Below are 21,932 nucleotides of genomic sequence, written 5' to 3' on the forward strand. Positions count from 1 at the left end.
GAACCACTGAGGAGAGAGAGCCCCAAGCCTTGACCTCCGGAGGACCAAGCTTTGACCTCTGGAGAACCAAGCCTTGACCTCTAGAGCTCCAAGCCTTGACCTCTAGAGCCCCAAGCCTTGACCTCTAGAGCCCCAAGCCTTGACCTCTAGAGCCCCAAGCCTTGACCTCTAGAGCCCCAAGCCTTGACATCCAGAGCCCCAAGCCTTGACCTCTAGAGCCCCAAGCCTTCACCTCCAGAGCCCCAAACATTGACCTCCAGAGCCCCAAGCCTTGACCTCTAGAGCCCCAAGCCTTGACCTCTAGAGCCCCAAGCCTTGACCTCCAGAGCCCCAAGCCTTGACCTCTAGAGCCCCAAGCCTTGACCTCTAGAGCCCCAAGCCTTGACCTCCAGAACCCCAAGCCTTGACCTCTAGAGCCCCAAGCCTTGACCTCCAGAACCCCAAGCCTTGACCTCTAGAGCCCCAAGCCTTGACCTCCAGAGCCCCAAGCCTTGACCTCCAGAGCCCAAGCCTTGACCTCTAGAGCCCCAAGCCTTGACCTCCAGAACCCCAAGCCTTGACCTCCAGAGCCCAAGCCTTGACCTCTAGAGCTCCAAGCCTTGACCTCCAGAGCCCAAGCCTTGACCTCTAGAGCCCCAAGCCTTGACCTCCAGAGCCCAAGACTTGACCTCTAGAGCCAGCCAGGAGTCACAGGATACACAATCATTATTAGACTTTATTACCTTGCATTATCAATGGGGGATTGGGCCAATATAACACACAAGGAGGCACTGAGGATAGGTACCTAGACAAACACACATACTCACACGCACACACATACATAGACAAACACATGAGCAAACACACATGCACAAACATGCACGCGTGCACACACACACACAATACACTCTCCCTCTCTCTCTCTCTCTCGCTCTCTCTCTCTATCTCACAGTGTTTCTTGTAGAGGTCATAACTACAGACGTATCAGAGGCTATTATCTTGGAGAAGTTGGTTACCTTGACATCATTAGTCACTAGTGCAAACAAAGAGTCCGATTTTCCTCGGGACACTGACACGCCCTCTCTGTTCCTCCAACGTCCTTCCTCTCAGATAGGTCATCTATCAGGTATGCCAGCCACCAGCTACAGTGCTGATCTAGGATCAGGTCCTCTCTGTCTATATAATTGTATTCATTATGATCCAAAAGACAAAACTGACCCTAGATCAGCACTCTTACTCCGAGACACTTAATGAATACGGGCCCTGATCTAGGATCAGTTCCTCCCTGTCTATATAATTGTATTCATTATGATCCAAAAGACAAAACGGATCCTAGATCAGCACTTCCACACTGAGACACTCAGCTCTCCAGTCTATTTCTATGATCACAGAACCTTTCACACATTAAAACAGTCAATTCATCCACTTCATGTCTCTTTGTGCTGCGTGGGAGAATCAATATGGCTAATGAGATTATCCCTCATATCCATCCACAGTCTTATGAAAGAGTCTTTAGTCGCTCGTCAGATCATGAGAATTACACTGCTAATCCATTTACCCTTCAGCCTGTCCCATGTAGGCTACTGTACGAGTGGGATATGGTTGAGACATTTCCATAGTAAATATACTTCAAATCTATTCTCTGTACAATGCTCAGTGATGATCACAGGTGAATCTGACCAGAGAGCAGTTTAATTCACCACTATGGTGATGAAAAAAACCCCAGTTTTTACTCCCAACAGATCTGATCTCAGATCATTGATTGAATGAGACCCAATAGTCACCGACTGCAGTGCAGAGCGTTGATGAGTAGTTATTGTTATCGGTAATAACACTGTTTAAACTAACATGTTACACATGTTTATACTTAGCTAACTTTGACCAGCTCTTAAAGCTAAGACATGATCACACACTCCATACTGCTGCAGCACTATGCAAGCCTTGCTATTCCCTATGTCGAACACGTACGCACGCACGCACGCACGCACGCACGCACGCACGCACGCACGCACGCACGCACGCACGCACGCACACACACACACACACACACACACACACACACACACACACACACACACACACACACCCGAGTAGGAACCCCTGACAGTTCTTCTAGCTATCTTTCTTCTCTCTCCTCCCTTCCCCCATTCCCCTCTTCCTCTCCTTTACTTTCCTCACCCTCTTGAGATTGGACATAAAGTTTTATTATAAACAGGACTAGGTCAGAAATAAGAGGATTGAAGCCAGGTTAGTCCACAATGTGGGACTGATTGTGTAAGAGGGTGTAATATGTGGTTTCAGGCTGACTTCACAGTCAGCACTTCCCAGCAGCTGTAAAACCTGTTGGAAAGAGGTAAGGGACTACATTCCTCACTTCCAGCTTTAGGATGAGGAGCACGGGGAGCCATCAGAACCGCAATGAACATTCACATAGTCCTGCTAAAGGGCCCGATCATGCACAGTGTGTGGATAAAGAGGCATATAAAAGACAAACACACACATTCATACTCTGATAGAAACATAACTAATAGACTTTTCTGACGTCCAACCAGACCACTCCACTTTACACACGGAATTGTGCTATGAAAAACATCAGGTTTGTCCGGAAGACGTGAAGACAGTGTTGTGACAGTGTGTGGTACCTAGCAATAATCTGATCACAGCCTTGTCCATGACCCAGGCCAGACTTAGACAGCCACCCGAGCAGAACCACAGAGAAAACAGACAGTCACACCTCAGAGAGAGGGCCAATCAGAAGGCTACATCAAACACTGCATCACATTGGTTTGTGTCTCAAATGGCACCCTTTTCCCTACATAGCGCACTACTTTGGACCAGAGCTCTTATAGGGGGCATACATAGTGCACTATAGAAAATAGGGTGACAACTGGGACACACCCATTGGGATTCATTATACTACTCTGTCAAATAAGAATCTGAAGTAGTCTTCCTCTCAAAATACACTTTTTCTAAATAATTTGGAGTGTTAAATAACCGTTTGTATAGTGACATTATGAAAATGTTAATGATGAGTATAATCATGATGACAATGTTTCTAGTTACAAATTACATCCAGTCATCAATATTACATTTCCTTGTCTGTTATCTGCAACATATACAAGTATTTATAAACTCTTTATGAAGAAGTCATGAAAAGTGATGCAAACTTTTCTATCAATTTATCTTCCGTCAAGACATGGAATGCACTGTCCATGTCAAATAAAGTCTCCCTTACTATAGGTGTGTGTGTGTAGTCTGAGTCCATAAAATACGATTTAACCAGTGAATGAGTGAAGTGAAAATGCCCCTATGTGTCGGATAGGCCTTCCTGTCCTGTCTCTCCCAGGTGAGGAGAGAAAGAGCCATGGGGCATTCCACACATATCTGGAAGTATACAGTGCAAGCGTGTGTGAAGTGTCTGTGACTATCAGCACGACAGCCGTGTGTGATCTGGCCCTGTGGTCCTCCACACACCGAAGCCAAGACACAATTACACAGAAACACAACACACAGATGGGCCCTCTGAGGCCGTGTGTGTGTGTGTGTGTGTGTGTGTGTGTGTGTGTGTGTGTGTGTGTGTGTGTGTGTGTGTGTGTGTGTGTGTGTGTGTGTGTGTGTGTGTGTGTGTGTGTGTGTGTGTGTGTGTGTGTGTGTGTGTGTGGAGAGGGGAGCTGATACTGAACGCAGGGTGGGCCGCACAGGGGCTATCTGAACTAGATCACAATAACACCTTCTAACACAACAACAGGCAGGACATGAGGCCCTGTGGCAGGCAGGAGGGCGGTCTCCTCTTCACATACCTGATCATCTATCTGGCACGGCGTCAGGTTGTGCTGGTGGGCCGTGGGGGAAAACTGGATGTGCTTCAGCCAGCTCCCGATATCAGGCTCGCTGGCATCCACACAGAACTTTACATGGCCCGACCCGTCCAAGATCTGGAGAGAGGTAGAGGGGGGGGGGTTAACACTTTGATCTCTATCTGATTCTGCACAGGTTACTGTGGCCACATGGACGAACCACATACCTCCCACCGAGAAACAAGGCCACACTGTTGTGAGGCTGCATTATTACACACGCAGGGCAGGAACACACACACATACACACACACACACACACACAAATGAAAAGCCCACTCAAACTCATACACAGTCACACTCTCTAGGACAGCAGTGAAAAGCAATAGAGAATATCACTGTGCTGAATGTGCACAACTAAAAGGCATGTCTTTCAATTACTTCACATGTAAAACAATGTCTTTAAGATATCAAAACAAATGTATTTCTTTATTGTTGAACATTTACAATTATCTCATGAATATGGTAATCAAAATGAACATATTGGAGCCATTTCACTGTGTGCAACATGTTTCATAACAATGCTTATTATCAAGTCACCTAAAAATGAAATACTGAGTTGTGCTGAATAAATTAAGGCACAAAAAGCAACCCCAAAATCAGTGTTGGTATTTTGTCGAAACCAAAAAAACGGTGTAATTAAATTATTATTACACATTTATATTCGTATCAACATTTGTTGAAACATTTACTCTATTCCACAATTCCTGATATCAACTGGTTTTCTTTTGAAATAAAACGTAATATTATTATAAAGCTGAAGTTGATTGAAAAGTCTCTCAGAGGGTTGATGATGAGGAGATATTGGACAATAGCGCCTAATATTTAGGAGTGAAAAGGACCAAAGCACGTTAACCCCAGCGGGCTGCGACATGCAAATAACCTTTAATGCACACCATTCACTCAACCAAAACACGACCAATTTTATAAAGAACTCCCTCATTTCTACTTTATTATCAGCTATGTAGGCATAATTAACTACCCTATCATATTCAGTAAATTAACTATATTACCATATGACCAAAGCAGGCCTATACATACAATAAAAAGTCATTGTACTTAGATAGATGCTAGGAATAGATAAATGATAGGCCTAATAATTATTCGGAAATAAAACAATTTACAACGAATTAAGGTGAGATATAATTCTTGTGAAAAGGCCACTGTGAATGTCAGCCAGGACAGGAGTTCGTTGCAGTCTACACAATTTATAACATACATACAAAATAACAAAATAGCCGAATGCTCGGTTTTTTCTGGCCTACCTTGAAAATGTGATAAGCACATGTGTCAACAATGCACATAATCTTTATTTATTTGCTAAATTCACTTTGCATTATGAATTAAATTCTGCAAGACAATGCAAAATGACATCTTACTTATTGCCTATAATTTAAACACAGATAATGTTTTAATCAATAAAAACGAACCAATAATATGCCTATAACATGTTTGCCTATAAACACGATTTAAAAAAGAAAGCATATAGGATATAGCCTATTACTGACGTAGTAAATAAACTTTATTCGGAAACAAATCAATGGCAGGAAATGATAAGTGATAAGAGTTACGTGAAGAAGAAGCAAGACATATTGTTCTGATCCATAATTGAATATCGGTTAAGAACACCAATCGATGTTTATGTTGCCTAAAATATTTAATCATGTCTGATGAAAACGTATTGACTCACTCTGTAAAAATACTTGTCAATAGTTTGACAATTAATTTATATTGAGAGCTCATACGATTAATTATAACCATAATTTTATCACTGAGAAAGAACACGTCAGAATTTTATTACCAAACGAACAAAGGTTATAAAATAGATCGCTGCTTACCGTGGTAAATCCTCTGCACAATTGGTGCAAAAATACAATATCTGCAAATACGACGTGCGCAGAAATAAAATAAAATGAAAACTGTTGATGAAAACTGCAATGTCTTGTTTGGAAATAACCACAAAAATGTGAAAATGTATCGATCGTTTAGTTTTGCTCCATTTGTGTAATGCCCTGTGTTCTTGAAAGCGCCAAGGGATTTGACAGTGTATTTTCTCTTTCTCCGACCCACAAGACGTTTGCTCCTCTCTCTCTCTCTCTCTCGCTCACTTATTGTCATGTAGACACCGGCATAATCCCTAGGCACATTAACTTGGTCCAAGTTGAGCCCGTCAGCGCGAGCCCGTCTCGTCCGCTCCTCTCTTTCTGAACCTCCACTGTTCCCAGGTGTCAGCGCGGCGGAGCGAGCGACTTTTCCTTTCTCTCTCCCCCCGGCGCGTGATAGTGAGATGGAAGGATCGCCCACCTACTTGCGCGTCCCGTACTGTGTGATGTGTGTGTTTCTGTTTCACGGACTGTCTCTTAAAGAGGATCTTGCTCGCCCATCCATAGAGAGCAATGCAAAACGGGCTATCTTGCCTGTCCGCAGTCGGAAGTTGAGCGACTCTACCCGCAGTAAATTTTAAAGTGACAGGGGACCGGTGGAGAGGCGAGGTCAGAGAGAGGTCGGGATGGGCTTCTATGCTATTGACTACATACACACACCAGCCCAATTTGCCTTTAATGAAACCACCGAATAATTATGCAATCATTCGCATTTCACTCGTTTTTCCCTGAGCAATGAGGGGTGGGTTCGCGGCTCACTCCTAGCCCAGTTAAAGCACAAAATGCTATTAGCTTAGACTTCTGAATGATGACAGTGACTCTCATCTAAGAATATTATACATTTACAAAATAATTGTGTTATTCATAAAATACGTAATGGAATGTAAAAAAGTATTGTTTTAATGAAATAAAGCCTCATTAATAGTCCAAGTGAAAACAACAACTTTTATTGTTAGGCCTAAGTGACGCTTTCCTTGTTTGCTTGGAGCACCTGCTTTACGAGACAGACAAGGCATGCGCCACAATGACCTGTCTCGCCCTAGCCGCTCTGAGAGACACAGGACGCAGGTGACCAACATGCCACCATCTTGCATGGTGTTGTTACACACATTTCTAAACATACCAATACAATTTATAGCTTTCTAAATATTATTCTGCTAAACTGTAATGAATGGTAATGAATGGTAACAGCTTGCATATACAGCAGGGCCAACATGCATACAATTAAGACTTTTTTCTGCTTTTGTTGTTGTTGTTGCTTGTTTGTATGTTTAAACTTTTTTTTAAATACTAATGCTATTGTGTTGTCCATTTTCACTCTTTTTTCTTAACCTTTATGTCCAACTCTAAACTCTTTTGGATAATCAAATCGGGGGGAAAAATAGACCACTTAGAATAATACAAAAGTAGGCTATAGCCTACTTGATTATTCAGGGCAAGCATGAACAGGGGTTTATAATGTTCTGGCGTGGGGGGAGTGGGGGGTTGGGGGGGTGCGAAGAGATTATTAATATGTCTCAGTGGCCGCTATCTGTGACATTGACCTTCTATCCCAGATAATGGCCATTGTTTGATGAAATTGCAGAGCAAATGTGCAGGAAGGACAGGAAAAATCATGTGTAAATAAGGTGAACCTCGCCAGAGATTCCCATAGTCCGCGCTGCTTGAGAACCCAGAAGAGCCCCCGGTCCGCAGCTCATTGATTTCCTGCCTTTCCTCGACTTGTCCATTGTTGGAAGCCTTTTTAATTTAGCCATAAATTGGGAAAGCTCAAGCTATGAGCTGTTCTATTTTCTTCCTGTCAGGATGAGGGATTTGTTTTATGATCCATTGTTTATTAAATACAAGTAATCTGGGAAAGTGATTGCCCGGGCCTCTCCGGGTCTGATCGAGGATTCTGATAGAGACCAGAGCTCTTTCTGAAAGGGAGGAAACGTTTGTGGATAAACAAGGGTTTTGTGGTATCACTAGCAGGTCCGAGTGACCAGGGTAAATTGGGGTAAATGTAGATTGGACCAGAGGCCGCTCACGGTTTCTCAGCCTGTACTTCTCTCCCTAGTCAGGAGATGGCGTTCTCAACTGAACAAACTTTTAAAAGGAATTAGTTGCCTTTCAATACGTTCTTTAATGCCATGCAGACCAATTTTGATAGGTGTTTTCTTTAGTGGAGAATTGAACAGCGTTTAGATTCATGGATAGCCTAAATTTGAGTTGTAAGCCTTCCATACTGAACGAAGTTCCCAGCCTGTGTGCCTATATCTCCTGAGAAAAGTGCATCAGTCAAGCGCGGAGACGCTGAGTTATTGAGATGGGGGTCATTGCTTTCTCGTCCGCAGAATTGCAGCACACAACATCGTCTACATTAAGGCGTTAAATTGCTAGATGAGACATGAAAGATTCAGTTGCATGGGCCTGAATATATAATCACCTGAACGACCTACAATACATCTCTTGGATCCACAATAAGAGGAGCCGTGGAAGTGAATTTTAAAACATTTGTTCATTTGTTAAATCCCCCATGTATAGTGATTTAAACCACAGCCTAATTTATGTTTATTTGAAAAACTCGCCACATAGTCTAGTCCATTATATTACGTAAGTATATTACATAGTTCGGCTTTATCAAAAGAACCCAAGCCTTTGTTGTTATGATTATAGCACATAAAGTGTGTAATAGCTGTTTAATAACAGATTACAAACCAAAAAGCCTGCTCGAGGCTTTTTTTATTTCTCCTATTTTACGCCACTTACCGTTTCATTCTGATTTGGGTGACACTTCACATCTGCGGCATCCGGATAATGTTTTTTTCTACATCGACTTAAAAGTGCTGTGAAATTTCTCAAGGGTTTTCATGCTGATTTGTTTGTATTAGTTGTTTGTTTTAGCAACTCAATTACTTGGGAAAATGTTCTCAGTTTAAGTATTGGACAAATCCATCACTACATTTTCAAAGCTTTTCCCAATTTATATTGCAGTGTAGGAAACATGAGGCTACTTTGGTATAACAAATTATTTTCGCTTGAGTTTCACAGGATATCAGTGGGCTATTTACAGTGCCTTCAGAAAGTATTCACACCCCCCTTGACTTTTTACACATTGTCTGGTGTTACAGACTGAATTTTAAATGGATTAAATTCATATTGTTTGTCACTGGTATACATACAATATATCATAATGTTAAAGTGGAATTATGTTTTTAGACATTTTTACAAATTCATTAAAAATGAAAAGCTGAAATGTCTTATTTTATGGCAAATCTAAATAAGTTCAGGAGTAAACATTTGCTTAACAAGTCACATAATAAGTTGCATGCACTCTGTGTGCAATAATAGTGTTTAACATGATTTTTGAATGACTACCTCATCTCTGTAGCGCACACATACAATTATTTGTAATTGGCGAGTTTCTCAGTCGAGCAGTGAATTTCAAACACAGATTCAACCACAAAAAACAGGAAGGTTTTCCAATGCCTTGCAAAGAAGGGCACCTATTGGTAGATATATATATTTACTTAATGCAGACATTGAATATGCCTTTGGATGTGGATAAGTTATTCAATTACATTTGTAAAAATGTCTAAAAACATAATTCTACTTTGACATTATGGGATATTGTATCTATCAATACACTCAGTCACTACAAAGATACAGGCGTCCTTCCTAATTCAGTTGCCGGAGAGTAAGGAAACCACTCAGGGATTTCACCATTGGTGACTTTAAAACAGTTACAGAGTTTAATGGCTGTGATAGGAGAAAAATGAGGATGGATATACAACATTGTAGTTATTCCACAATACTAAACTAACTGACAGAGTGAAAAGAAGGAAGCCTGTACAGAATACAAATATTCCAAAACATGCAACCTGTTTGCATTAAAGCACTAAAGTAAAACTGCAACAAATATGGCAAAGAAAATAACTTCATGTCCTGAATACAAAGTTCTATGTTTGGGGCAAATCCAACACAACTCATCACTGAGTACCACTATTCATATTTTCAAGCACGGTGATGGCTGCATCATGTTATGGGTATGCTTGTCATCGGCAAAGACTAGGCAGTTTAGGATAAAAAGAAACGGAATAGCGCCAAGAACAGGCAAAATCCTAGAGGAAAATCTGGTTCAGTCTGCTTTCCAACAGACACTGGGAGGCATTTTCACCTTTCAGCAGGACAATAACCTAAAACACAAAGCCACATATACACTGGAGTTGCTAACATGGTGACATTGAATGTTCCTTAGTGGCCTAGTTACAGTTTTGACTTAAATCCCCTTGAAAATCTATGGTAAGACTTCAAAATGCATTAGTGTGTATCTGGTTTATAAAAGGGCTTCATTTGTTTGACTTGTTTATCTACACTCAGCTTGTGTATGAGTCAGAGCATTACGGCACCACGAGCCCCTCGGTGGGGATTCCTGGGCCGGGTAGGTGCAAACTGACTCCGTGAGGGAGCTACTCCCCGATGCCGACCGCCGTAACGAGTCAGGCTGCTGAGTCGCTCTAATGGAAACACTGTGTATAAGGTGAATTCCAGCACATCCTCCCGAAGAGGGGAAAAAAAGAGAAGAAAAATAAAATATCGCAGCCAAATCCACATGAAATAGTTCCACCATTCATATGGAGAGACCTCCCATTGACACCGGCGAAAAGCTGCATTAAGCCTCCATCATGAGTCTCTACAGACGGGCCCACCTAGACAATTTCTTTTGGTTAAGAGTGGGGCGATTCAATCAAGTGGCAAAAACATATTTAAAAACTCAAACGAATTTAGGAGTGATATAACTTTTGATACAACACCCGTGTCATGGTGTGTAATTTTAGGACTTATCAGAATTTGAACAGTTATAGTGACTTCACTGCGAATTAGCCAACAACTTTATTTTGTCATGATTATGCAGAATATTTTAGTGTTCTAAATATGGGTTCTAATATCTATAATGTAGCCTAATCGAGATTTTAAAAATAAATACATATCAAATACAATAGACTATCGGTAAACATATCCAGGTGAGTAAAATAGACACTGCATAAACCATATCATTGATACTTTTTACATTTTAAGTCAAAGCAGAAACTGACATTTTTGCATATGGCTACTATCTCTCCCACCGAACACCCCCAGCCCTCACCCCTCCAAAAAGTCCCTGTTTGGAGGGAGTCTCCTCACGGACCAATTCGCATTAAAAGAGAGCAGAGGAAATGAAAGGGGAAAAATGTAAATAAAACATTTCCTTGGTCTGGAAGTAGACCCGTTGCGAGCGCGTGTTAATCTCCACCTCGGTAATTTGGTTCTCCGGGAGAAGACAGAAGCCCCGCTGCTGTGCCCTGCACTTCATAAATCACAGCTTTATGTGGACAAGGTCAGCGGCCCCCTGGCTCAGCCCAGCTCCTCCGAGCGACACAGCGCGCCCGCTATGTTTTCCCTGCCGCCCGGGGCTCTCAGGACCAGACCAGCTCACTTCTAATTACTTTGGATTATTTTCATTTGCCGGGGTCAGCCAGGCATTTCGGGAGAGGGATGATTTCCTACAAATTCTTCGGCCTTTGATGACTGGGCCCTGCGTGTTTTCCGAATTAGTACCCCATCATTTTGGCACTGTCTGTTCTGTTGTAGAGGCCCCCCAGCCCACTCCCGTGACAGCTCTGCTCTGCAGTGGGGCCCAGGCCAGGTTCCATCCCGACAACATGCAGGCGCTTTCCCACCCGAGACTGTGCAGCAGTGGGAGAGAAGCAGACATATGCTGACAGCTAAAATATAACTGGGAGATGTTAGAAAAAACTAAGTATAAATAGGCAATGCAATAAACAGAGAATTAGGAAGAGCTTTTTGATCCCTGTTGCTTTAAAATATATTAATTAACCTATGCGCCTATGCTATAGGCTTTAGCAGCAACAGGGTGCTGTGATGAATGTCTAACCTCACAGTTAAGCTTCGTTTTGATATAATAATAATATTGTCAGATATAGGCTATGTGATGCATGAACCCGGATCTATGTTAGTCAATAACGTGTGCTTAAAAGTATTTTTAAAGTGTGCGTAAAAGTATCTTTGCTGCACATTGACGGTTCAATTCCCTTTTATTCCGATTCCAGAAAGATCCAAATCTATAAGAGATTCTGCATGTGAATAAGATATATTGTCTCCTGTAGCTAAAATGAAGTAAATTGAATTGACAGCAGGAATGACTAGACGTGACTGGAGCGTTAAAACAAGGCATTGACCAAACATGACCACTGGCCTGAGGTACAATGTAGGCTACTATTCACACTGTGGGAGGAGGTAAATGTAAAAATCAGAGAGTGTGGCGAGGACTTGAAAACATACATGCAGCTGATTTTTGGAGCTACCCGGCGTGTGCCCCTGCTCCAAAGAGCAGCCGGAGGAATGCACCGTCGCGGGTGGGGGGGCTGAGTAGGAGGAGGAGGAGAAGGGGAGGGGGGGTGTTACTGAGTCTGAGAGAGGTCCAACAGGCTTCCTCCGCAGCGCCTCAGCACACAGGCAACTCTGTATGTGTATTTGGACCACGGGGTGCGATAAAGTCGCACTGGAGTCAAAGGTAACGTTTTGAAAACATAAATTCAGCGTCGGAGAGCTGGAAAGTAAAACAAGCCTGGCCAGCAAGCCAGCCAGCCCGCACCACCCGGATAACGCCCGGTAATTAGAGCATGTTGTTAGTCGCTGCAGGGTGAACAAATTGTTTCTTAAACGCTCGTAGATATCATCTTTAAAAGAGCCCCTTTATGTAAGGAAAGATGCAATAGAACACACCAGTTCAGAGGAGCGGGTGGCGCACATTCATTACATTTATGGAGCTGTCCGGCCACGTTTGAAATAGAGATCACTTGAGACAGGGACTGCGTGCTTTTCATACACCGTGACCAATTGAAAGGCTAATATTGACTGTTTCCGGGATATGTGAAAAAGCCGTCACATATAATGTCTGATGAAGCAAGACACTCAAACACCCGTTTCTCCAAGAGAGCCCATTCCACTCCATCCATCCCACCCCAACAACTCCCCCTCCTCGGTGGCTAGGCTAGATTTATGTCATTTCAGAAAGGTAAACTTGTTAATGACCAGTTTTACCCTGACTAGTTTTACACGCAGGTGTTCAGACATAACCATGGCATCACGCACACGTCACCAAGGTGCAGAGTCAAGGCGCGGGTTGATGGCTTGGGGGCGTGCCTTTCCAAACACGGCTTTCCATGAATTGCCCCATTTCTTTAAGCTTTACATTTTTTCGTGTTAGGTCTGCACACACCTTTTAATGACAGAAAATACCAAAACCACACATTTAATTCACAAGGACTTTCCAATGAGCTAAGAAGCCAACACATTCTGCCTCCATAATAATACCCAAAACAAGAATCAGGGCATGCATTGTTGTGGGGGAGCACTTGCCTGTATTGTAAGACAGTCATTTACTTTGAAAACATCCTCATTTGAGTCCAGAGGAAATTGCATCATCAATACAAAAAACCTCAAAAACGTCAGAAAAAGCCAACAAACTCACTAACCCTCTTCCATGGGACATGGAGCAGCTCCTATTTAAGGCTTCACTGGTTTCCAGCACAATCAGAGGCCCATAAGTTAGGCCAGAATTATATTTAACCAAGGTCTTTGTGCTGAGTACAGGGCACATGGTGCTGCTCCGCCATGCTTTTGCCATTCAGACCAACACTCTCATTATATGACACAGCTTCCAGTTGGAATTCTCACACACGCACACGCACACGCACATCTGACTTCGCTGCAGTCCACACAAATCCTGGGAATCTGAGACTTATTTGAGAAACTATGCATTATGCTCCCATCTCCTCCCCAACAGTCAAAAGGTGTGTATGTGTGTGTGATGTGTGGGCACGCAGGTCTACCCCTCAACCCTGAAACAATGCAATCACACCGTGGCACATTGCAGCAGTCCGACTTGATTGAGTCATCAGACATGGTGCGTCAATACTCAAGGTTTATTCAATTCCAGACCAATCATTCTGGTGTCATACACTTTTGGGTTAATATTGGAACCGGAGGCCGGGGCCGGGGTGAGATAAATCAGCTTTTATGATGGGTTGTTATGGGTTTTACGGCGCTGGTTTGTGAGGGACTGATTTGGGGATCAATCACAGGTGGTGTCTGCTGGCAGGGCGTGCCGGGGATCGATGGTGGATCTGGGGGTCTGCAGTGATGGAGGACTGCTGAACTATGACCAGACCATCCCTCCCTTCCTCCCCGCTCTGGCACAACTGATGGAGCATGACACCCACCCATATCATCATCACACCCTACCTCTCTCCCCCTCGCTCGCAATTCACTTCTTTATCTGGATGGCACCTCTGAAAATTCCATTGTCACACAACATTTAACAAAGACAAAAGTCCCAGGCCCACGCTCTATAAGCTGCTGGAGAAAAGCAACAAAACGTCTTTAAGCCAGGGACATTAACCCGGAAGGAATCAGGGCCAGTTTTCACAATCACAAAGCACCTCTGATCAAGATTCAGTTTAGATTTTTAGATCATAATGATTATATCGACAAAGGAGACCTGATCCTAGGTCAGTACTCTTTCTCTGAGATACTCATAAAGGAAAGCCACAATGGAGGTGTTTGCTTACTCATGAACAGATGAGTAACAAACAGGTGGGTTGTCTGGATACAGTACCGTTATGGCCCTAAGGGTTCGTTTAACAGTTAAAGACAGTGGTTAGTGGTGTGTCAGACTGCACTGAGAGAGACTAGCATTGGGAGGGTATGAGTTATTTAGTGTTTAACTTCCCCTTTAAATCTCTCTGTTTGCATGTGGAGAGATGGCTCAGAACAAACAAACATACCCACACAAATACAGTACACGTGTTGCACAGACCCAGATATAGACACCATAGTTACTGTCCATGCTTAGACGCACACAAACACGCGCGTGCACACACACACACACACACACACACACACACACACACACACACACACACACACACACACACACACACACACACACACACACACACACACACACACACACACACACACACACTTTTTACACACACACAACATGTCCCGTAGCTGTCAGACGGCAGCTTCCTCCTTTCTGTCAGCGTGGCCCGACTGAAACAAAAGACCCGGGGAGCGAGGCAACCTTGTTTCTCAATTAGAGGAAGTTGGTCCTGATTACGCTGCCCCTGCAGAAGCATTCCGATCCCGTGAACTCGTCCAGCCGCTGCCAGCAGGCCCTAAACCAGCCAGAGAGAGTGAGAGAGTCTTAAAGAACTAGCGTGCCCCACCCAGACTCCCCGTCCTCCTTTTCTCTTCTCTCCACACGCATGTACACACACACTCTCCTTCCCACCCCGTCCTCCTCTTCTCTCCTCTCCTCCCTTCCCCTCCTCTCCTCTCCTCCCCTCCCCTGTCCTCCTCCTCTCCTTTCGTCCCCTCCTCTTCTCCCCACCCCTGTCCTCCTCTCCTCCCTTCCCCTCCTCTCCTCCCTTCCCCTCCTCTCCTCCCCACCCCTGTCCTCCAGTCAGAACAAGTAGAGCCTCCTTTGCCCTAAGAGTAGAAAATTCCAGCTTCCTCACACCCTCAGCTCTATGTCCCTGACAAATGTGTTCACTCCTGGTGTTTATAAGAAGTGAGGTTAGTCATAATCTAGAGAGAGGGAGTATTTACACACTGTGGATATTCTGATAAAAGGCGACGTATTCAATTTCTGTTTGTTTGACAGGCGCACTGTCTCTCTCTCTCACGTTGACAGGAAGACCCCCATCCATTCAGCGACCCTAACAATATTCTCTCTTGCGGCACTCAAGTGCTAACACATATTAAGTAAATGAAGAGTCTCTTCAACCCAGGGAGACAAACGAGCTTCTTAAACACAGGAGGTGTGGCGGTTTGATCTTCCATCGGCCCGTGCTAATGATGAAATCTAGGCCGGCTCGTATTGATGATGTAACTAGGACTGATCCAGGACTGTGTACATTTTAGACCGAGATGGCCCCAATGTTTCTAGCCAGGTGCTCAAGCTCTTCACATCTGTTTACGAAAGAGAGAGAGTATGTATGTGTGTGTGTGTGTGTGGGGGGAGGTTAAGGGGATACTGATGGGATGGGAAGGACTGTGTGTATACATGGCGGTACTTCAAAGCCATCCCGTTACCCGGACCGACAGTGCAGAGAGTTTACACCCATCCACACCCAGCCAACAGCACTAAACCACAGGTCAGAGTGTCTCCTCTCATTCTACCCCTCCAGCCAGTGGCCAGGTCCCTCTCTCTCTCTCTCTCTCTGCTGTTTATTGTCATCTTGGCCAGAGAAAAAAAACACTGACTGTGCGGTGTAAAACACTGAGGGGGGGATGAGGGGCGGGAGTTGAGGCGACAGAGGCCCCCAGGGTGGATAGGAATGGGTGAGGGTGGGGGGACCAAGGCTGGCTTGGGGGGGGGGGGGGGGGGGGGCTAGTGTAATCTTGGTGCTGAATAGACAGGAGCTCCTAATAGAAACCCGTCGTCCGGCTGCCACTGAGAGAAACAAGAGCTGTAATGGATGGGCTCTGGCTCCACAGTCCCCCCTGCCCCGCCCCTGTGACCCCTGTGTTGGTCAGAAGTAAGAGCTAAAGAAGCATTGTAGCCCCGGGCCTGATTGAATGGGGAGGAAGGGAGGTGGATGGAGGAGGAGGGTGGAGGGGTGGTACAGGGAGCCCAGCCGCGCTGATAGACCAATTTCCCAGTACTGCGAGCAGCTAGGTCTTGATTGATGAGGGCCGGTGCTGGTGAGAGGAGACCCATCACATACGATCACATAAATACTTATTCAGCTCGAATTCTCTCTGACAAGCCTTGCGACAGCTTTGTGCTGTCACAGATATCATTGGAAGGAAACCGCTCCATTAATCATGCGTAATTAACTTTTCTGAGGGGTTCCGCTGGTAACCAGTGCGAAAGAACGACCCAATACCAAATCCCAGCGTCTTAACTGGAACTGGACAGGGACCCTTATTAAAAGCAGAGGCAGTTTCTTCCGTGAGTCGCTCCGTTTGTACAGGAAACGGCTTCATTAGTATCGGTTTAGGCTCTAATGGGCCCGATACAAAGCGTCCTCTCTCTCTCTCTCTCTCTCTCTCTCTCACACCATCCACACAGTGCAATATCCTGTGTGCGACTGTTGGTTCTAATGTGGGTGTTTGAAGTCCAGAGCATGGCCCACCTGAACTTAACTATCTTCACCCCCTCCCTTTAAGTACACTACTGGAGGCTGGATGCGGAGTGCACAACAAGCCCCCTAGTCTCATACAGTGGGACCAACACAGCACAGGAAGAGTCTCTGGGGTTCCAAATTGGACCAGGGGCTCTTTGTTTTAAACCAGCAGACCACATGATGTAATGGTCCAATATTCTCAGCAACACCCCACAAACACCCACTCCACCCTGCCCTATTTAGCAACGGACCCCCCTGTCCCAACCCCCCCAACATACCCCATTCCGCCTACCTCATTTGCATTCCATCCCTCCCTCCATCGCAGCCCGCTCCACCCGGCCCCACCCATCTCTGCCCGGCCCCACCCGGCCCCACCCGTGTGTGTTAGTATGCCTTGTGATGGTTTTGCGCGTGAAGTGACCAGCTGGAATAGGAGGTGACAGGAACACGGGTTGTTTGGGAATAGGACTGAATTCCCACTATGTCTGCTTCTCAGTCAGTCTCCCTGGTAATGTCTCCCATGTTTCCCTTTGTCTCACCAGGAGACTGAGGTGAGAACCTATCAAATGCTGCTATTTATCTTGGGCAGCTTAGGTGGGGGGACTGCAGCTGCAGGTGGGGTCCTGCAGTGTGTATGTGTGCTTTTGTGTGTGTGTGTGTGTGTGCACGTGTGTGTGTGTGTGTGTGTGTGTGTGTGTGTGTGTGTGTGTGTGTGTGTGTGTGGTGTGTGTAGCTAGTTTCATACACTCAGAGCCAGACTCCTTGCTCGTCCTCAGTCACCCTCACACAGTAATGTCCATTTCCCCTGTTGGGTGACAACATCTCCCTTATTACAATGGTGAGATCTAACTGACATCCTGTCTGTTGATGAGCTCTGTTTAGGGCTCCTGACACACACGCACACGCATACGCACACACACACACAAAACACAAACATCTCAAATACAGTCAAATACAGTCAAAATGATAACAAGTGGGTAGAAGACTGGGATTGTACAACAAACATAACCTAATTTATTAAAAACAATTATTGTTTTGCACTTGTTCTAACTCAGCTTGGCCAGTGTAACAGCTTGTAGGGTACTGAACCAATAAGCAACTTAATCAGGAGAGAGCGGTCTCTTAACCTGGTCCCAGATCTGTTTCAGCTGCCTTGCCAACTCCTACGGTCAGTGGCACGCCACAGCACAAACAGATCTGGGACCAGGCTAAGAGACTGAACCATACCACATTCCACTCCCTGTGCCAGGACCTAGTATCCCTAACATAACTTTCTTTGGAGGACCACTGGACAACCATGTCACTGAACAACATGTTGGTAGTTTCAGCTGTACACCTTAGCCAGAGAGGGGAGAATTAGACTGTTGGGAGACTTGTGTTGGAGTCGAAACGTCAACAATCCCTTTGCCATTGGAGCAGGCCCGTAACAGCCTGTAGCAGCCTGTTGCAGCTTGTAGCAGCCTGTAGCAGCCTGTAGCAGCTTGTAGCAGCCTGTAGCAGCCTGTAGCAGCCTGTAGCATCTTGTAGCAGCTTGTAGCAGCATGTAGCAGCTTGGAGCAGCCTGTAGCAGCCTGTAGCAGCCTGTAGCAGCCTGTAGCAGCTTGTAGCAGCTTGTAGCAGCCTGTAGCAGCCTGTAGCAGCCGGTAGCAGCTTGTAGCAGCCGGTAGCAGCCTGTAGCAGCCTGTAGCAGCTTGTAGCAGCCGGTAGCAGCCTGTAGCAGCCTGTAGCAGCCTGTAGCAGCCTGTAGCAGCCGGTAGCAGCCTGTATCAGCCGGTAGCAGCCTGTATCAGCCTGTAGCAGCTTGTAGCAGCCTGTATCAGCCTGTAGCAGCCTGTAGCAGCCTGTAGCAGCTTGTAGCAGCCGGTAGCAGCCTGTAGCAGCTTGGAGCAGCCTGTAGCAGCCTGTAGCAGCCTGTAGCAGCTTGTAGCAGCCGGTAGCAGCCTGTAGCAGCCTGTAGCAGCCTGTAGCAGCCTGTATCAGCCGGTAGCAGCCTGTAGCAGCCTGTAGCAGCTTGTAGCAGCCGGTAGCAGCCTGTAGCAGCCTGTAGCAGCTTGGAGCAGCCTGTAGCAGCCGGTATCAGCCTATAGCAGCCTGTATCAGCCTGTGGCAGCCTGTAGCAGCTTGTAGCAGCCGGTAGCAGCCTGTAGCAGCCTGTAGCAGCCTGTAGCAGCTTGTAGCTCTGCCAAGTAAAGTACAGGACCAGACAGCCAGGCCAGAGAGAGGAAGGCCCACACCAGGCTGGCAGGCAGGCAGGTAAATACAGATAGCAGCCCCTGGATAAGATACCCTCCAGTCACACACACAAACACACACACACACCACACACACACACACACACACACACACACACACACACACACACACACACACACACACACACACACACACACACACACACACACACACACACACACACACACACACACAAGGAGTAGGACTGGAATTTGACAGCTCCATTACTATAGGCAATATGAGACAGGTGGCTGGACCACACGCAGAAGAGGAGAGGAGTGGAGGAGAAGAAAAGAGGAGAGTGAGGGGTCAAGTACACCCAGTCAGCTCAGCTTGACTTATATGGAGACACAGAGAGAGAGAGGCAACAATAAGCTCTTGAGTCAGACAGGCCTATAAGCCCCGCTCCTCTGTGTGTGTGTGTGTGTGAGTGTGTGTGTGTGTGTGTGTGTGTGTGTGTGTGTGTGTGTGTGTGTGTGTGTCTTCTGCCAAATAAACTACAGCGCTAACTCATAGCTCTGTCCCTCAGGACAGCTGATTGGCTGACAATCTAGACTGTTTCACAGAAACAGATAGCAGGGATAGGAAGAAGTCTGTGGAGCCCGCTGTTTCTAAGTGTCAGATTACAGGCGTGTGTACGACAGCATTCAGGGCAGAGGACTTGCTTGCTGCGTCAGCACAGGTGTGTGTGTGTTTGTGCGTGTGTGTGTTGATGTGTTGGTGTGTGTATTCGGGTGCATTACTGTGTGCATATGTGTATATCTGAGTGGCCTCTGTCATCCCTTCATCCCTTATCAGGCCCAGCGGTAGGCTTGCTATCCCCTCCTGTGGACTAAACACTGGTCTGTCTGTGGACGAACCAGCCTCTCCTGCCAGAGATGGCACAGGGAGGGCTAGGGAGAGGAGGGGAGGGGGGGTACCATGTGTCATCACCACCGTGTGGTACAAGGGAGGGTCTGTCTACCTGTCTGTGTGAGCCCTACAGCGACCCCTAGAGGCCTAAACAGGCCAGCCTAAACAATCCTCATACCAGGAACACATGGAGAGAGAGAGAGAGAGGGGGAGAGAGAGAGGGGGGAGCGAGAGGAGAAAAGGAGAGAGAGAAAGAGAGAGAGGGGGAGAGGAAGAGAGAGGTGTGGGGGGGACAGAGAGAGAAAGGGCCCCTGGCAGCAAGGCCTCAGTGTTAATCAGAGATATCCCTGGGTTGCCAGACTCAAGCCCCCAGGGTAAACAGAGAGAGGGAGGGAAAGGGAGAAAAGAAGAAAAACAAATGGGGGGAATAGAAAGACAAGGGTAGGAAGACAGATGGATGGAGCGAAAGAGTGAGAGAGAAAGGAGAAAGAAGAGCAAGAGAGAGAGAGAGGAGGACGGATAGGCTGCATTCCTGTGGCCACAGCTGCGGCGCTGCAATCACTAAAATGTAGCATTGTCTCAAGGCCGGCGATTCCTGGACGCATTACAAAGGAAAAAAACCAGCACGACATGTCTACTTTCTGAATCAAAGAAGATACTGGCAATCAACGGGCCCGGGCTTTACACTACACTACCTTCTATCTATCTCTCTCTCTCCATCATTACCTCTCTCTCTCTCACTCCCTCGTTCTCTCTCTCGCTCTATCCGTCTGTCAGTGATGCGATGGGGTTGGATGGGATGACCCCTCTGTCTTTTTTTACAGGGTCTATATTTGCTCCTCTCTTCACCACTGACCAATCTGGGGGGGGGCAGTCAAAAGCGGAGGCCATCGATCACAGCGCTGACAGCGGGGGCCCTGGCGGGGCCAGCCTTGTTATTTGGCTGCTGTGATGACACACACATGTTTGTTTTACTATCCTTGTGGGGACACAAACAATTATTCCCATTCAAAATCCTATTTTCCATAACCCCTAACCCTAAACCTAACATTAACTTTAACCCTAACCTTAATCCCAAAAACCCTAACCCTAAACCTAACCCCTATCCCTAATTCTAAAGCTAAACCCTAAACCTAAAAATCTCCCCACATGTCAAAGGACAGAAAAACCAAACCAAACACACACACACACACACACACACACACACACACACACACACACACACACACACACACACACACACACACACACACACACACACACACCACACACACACACACACACACACACACACACACACACACACACACACACACACTCGCTGGCAAGGCTGGGGTTTGGTTTGGAGGCGCTCTGACTGTGCCCTTCGAGCATGTCCATAGAAAACACACTGGATCACTGGTTAGCTGCATGTTTGGGTCACATTGGCGTGAACGCTGCAGTAGTGGGCGAGCTGTTTTAGTTAGAGAGGCAACGGTAGCAGTAAATGTTTCCGCTAGAAACGGTATAGTTTCCCTGTAGTTTCCACTCCACTATGTCTGCCCCAGACAATGGTTCAACATCCTCTGAGGAGAGGATCCTAAAAATATCAAATACACTCAATCTCCCCTGTGACTCATCCCACAGATCCTCTCTCTCATTCAGTGGTGGGACTCTTCCCTGGACAGCTCATTGTTTCCTGCTTGACCCCCCTCCCCACCCCTCTCACCCCACCCCACCCCTCTCCCCTCTCCCCTCCCCTCTCCTCTCCCCCCACCAGGGTAGGAGCCCAGCCCAGACCAACAGCCAGCCCTGACTGTGTACTATTGTCCGCCACTCACAACAGTTTATCATCACTCCGTGGCTATAATTGGAAGCAGAAGTATTTTCTATTGGGACGCGTCAGTGACATGGCTTTCTGTCTGTTCTGATATTCTCACCAGCTAATTTAGCCCCATCTGCATGACAGA

The 21,932-nt window shown here is 46.0% G+C and overlaps 1 protein-coding gene across 17 annotated transcripts in view; it reads right to left on the minus strand.

Annotated features, from left to right (window-relative positions):
• LOC106612562 (histone-lysine N-methyltransferase MECOM) overlaps positions 1-21,932 on the minus strand; it is a 179,346-nt gene that overhangs the window by 25,020 nt on the left and 132,394 nt on the right. For 16 of the 17 annotated variants that reach the window (XM_014213830.3, XM_014213824.3, XM_045724474.2 and 13 more), the window contains exon 3: positions 3,780-3,914. In XM_014213830.3, coding sequence (XP_014069305.1) covers positions 3,780-3,914 — 135 coding nt within the window. Of the gene's footprint in view, positions 1-3,779; positions 3,915-5,671; positions 6,378-21,932 lie in introns of those variants that run through there. The other variant, XM_014213831.3, reaches the window with a different exon arrangement.

The sequence above is a fragment of the Salmo salar genome, chromosome 09 (assembly GCF_965601325.2).
Source record: "Salmo salar chromosome 09, fSalSal1, whole genome shotgun sequence".
Taxonomy (NCBI): domain Eukaryota; kingdom Metazoa; phylum Chordata; class Actinopteri; order Salmoniformes; family Salmonidae; genus Salmo; species Salmo salar.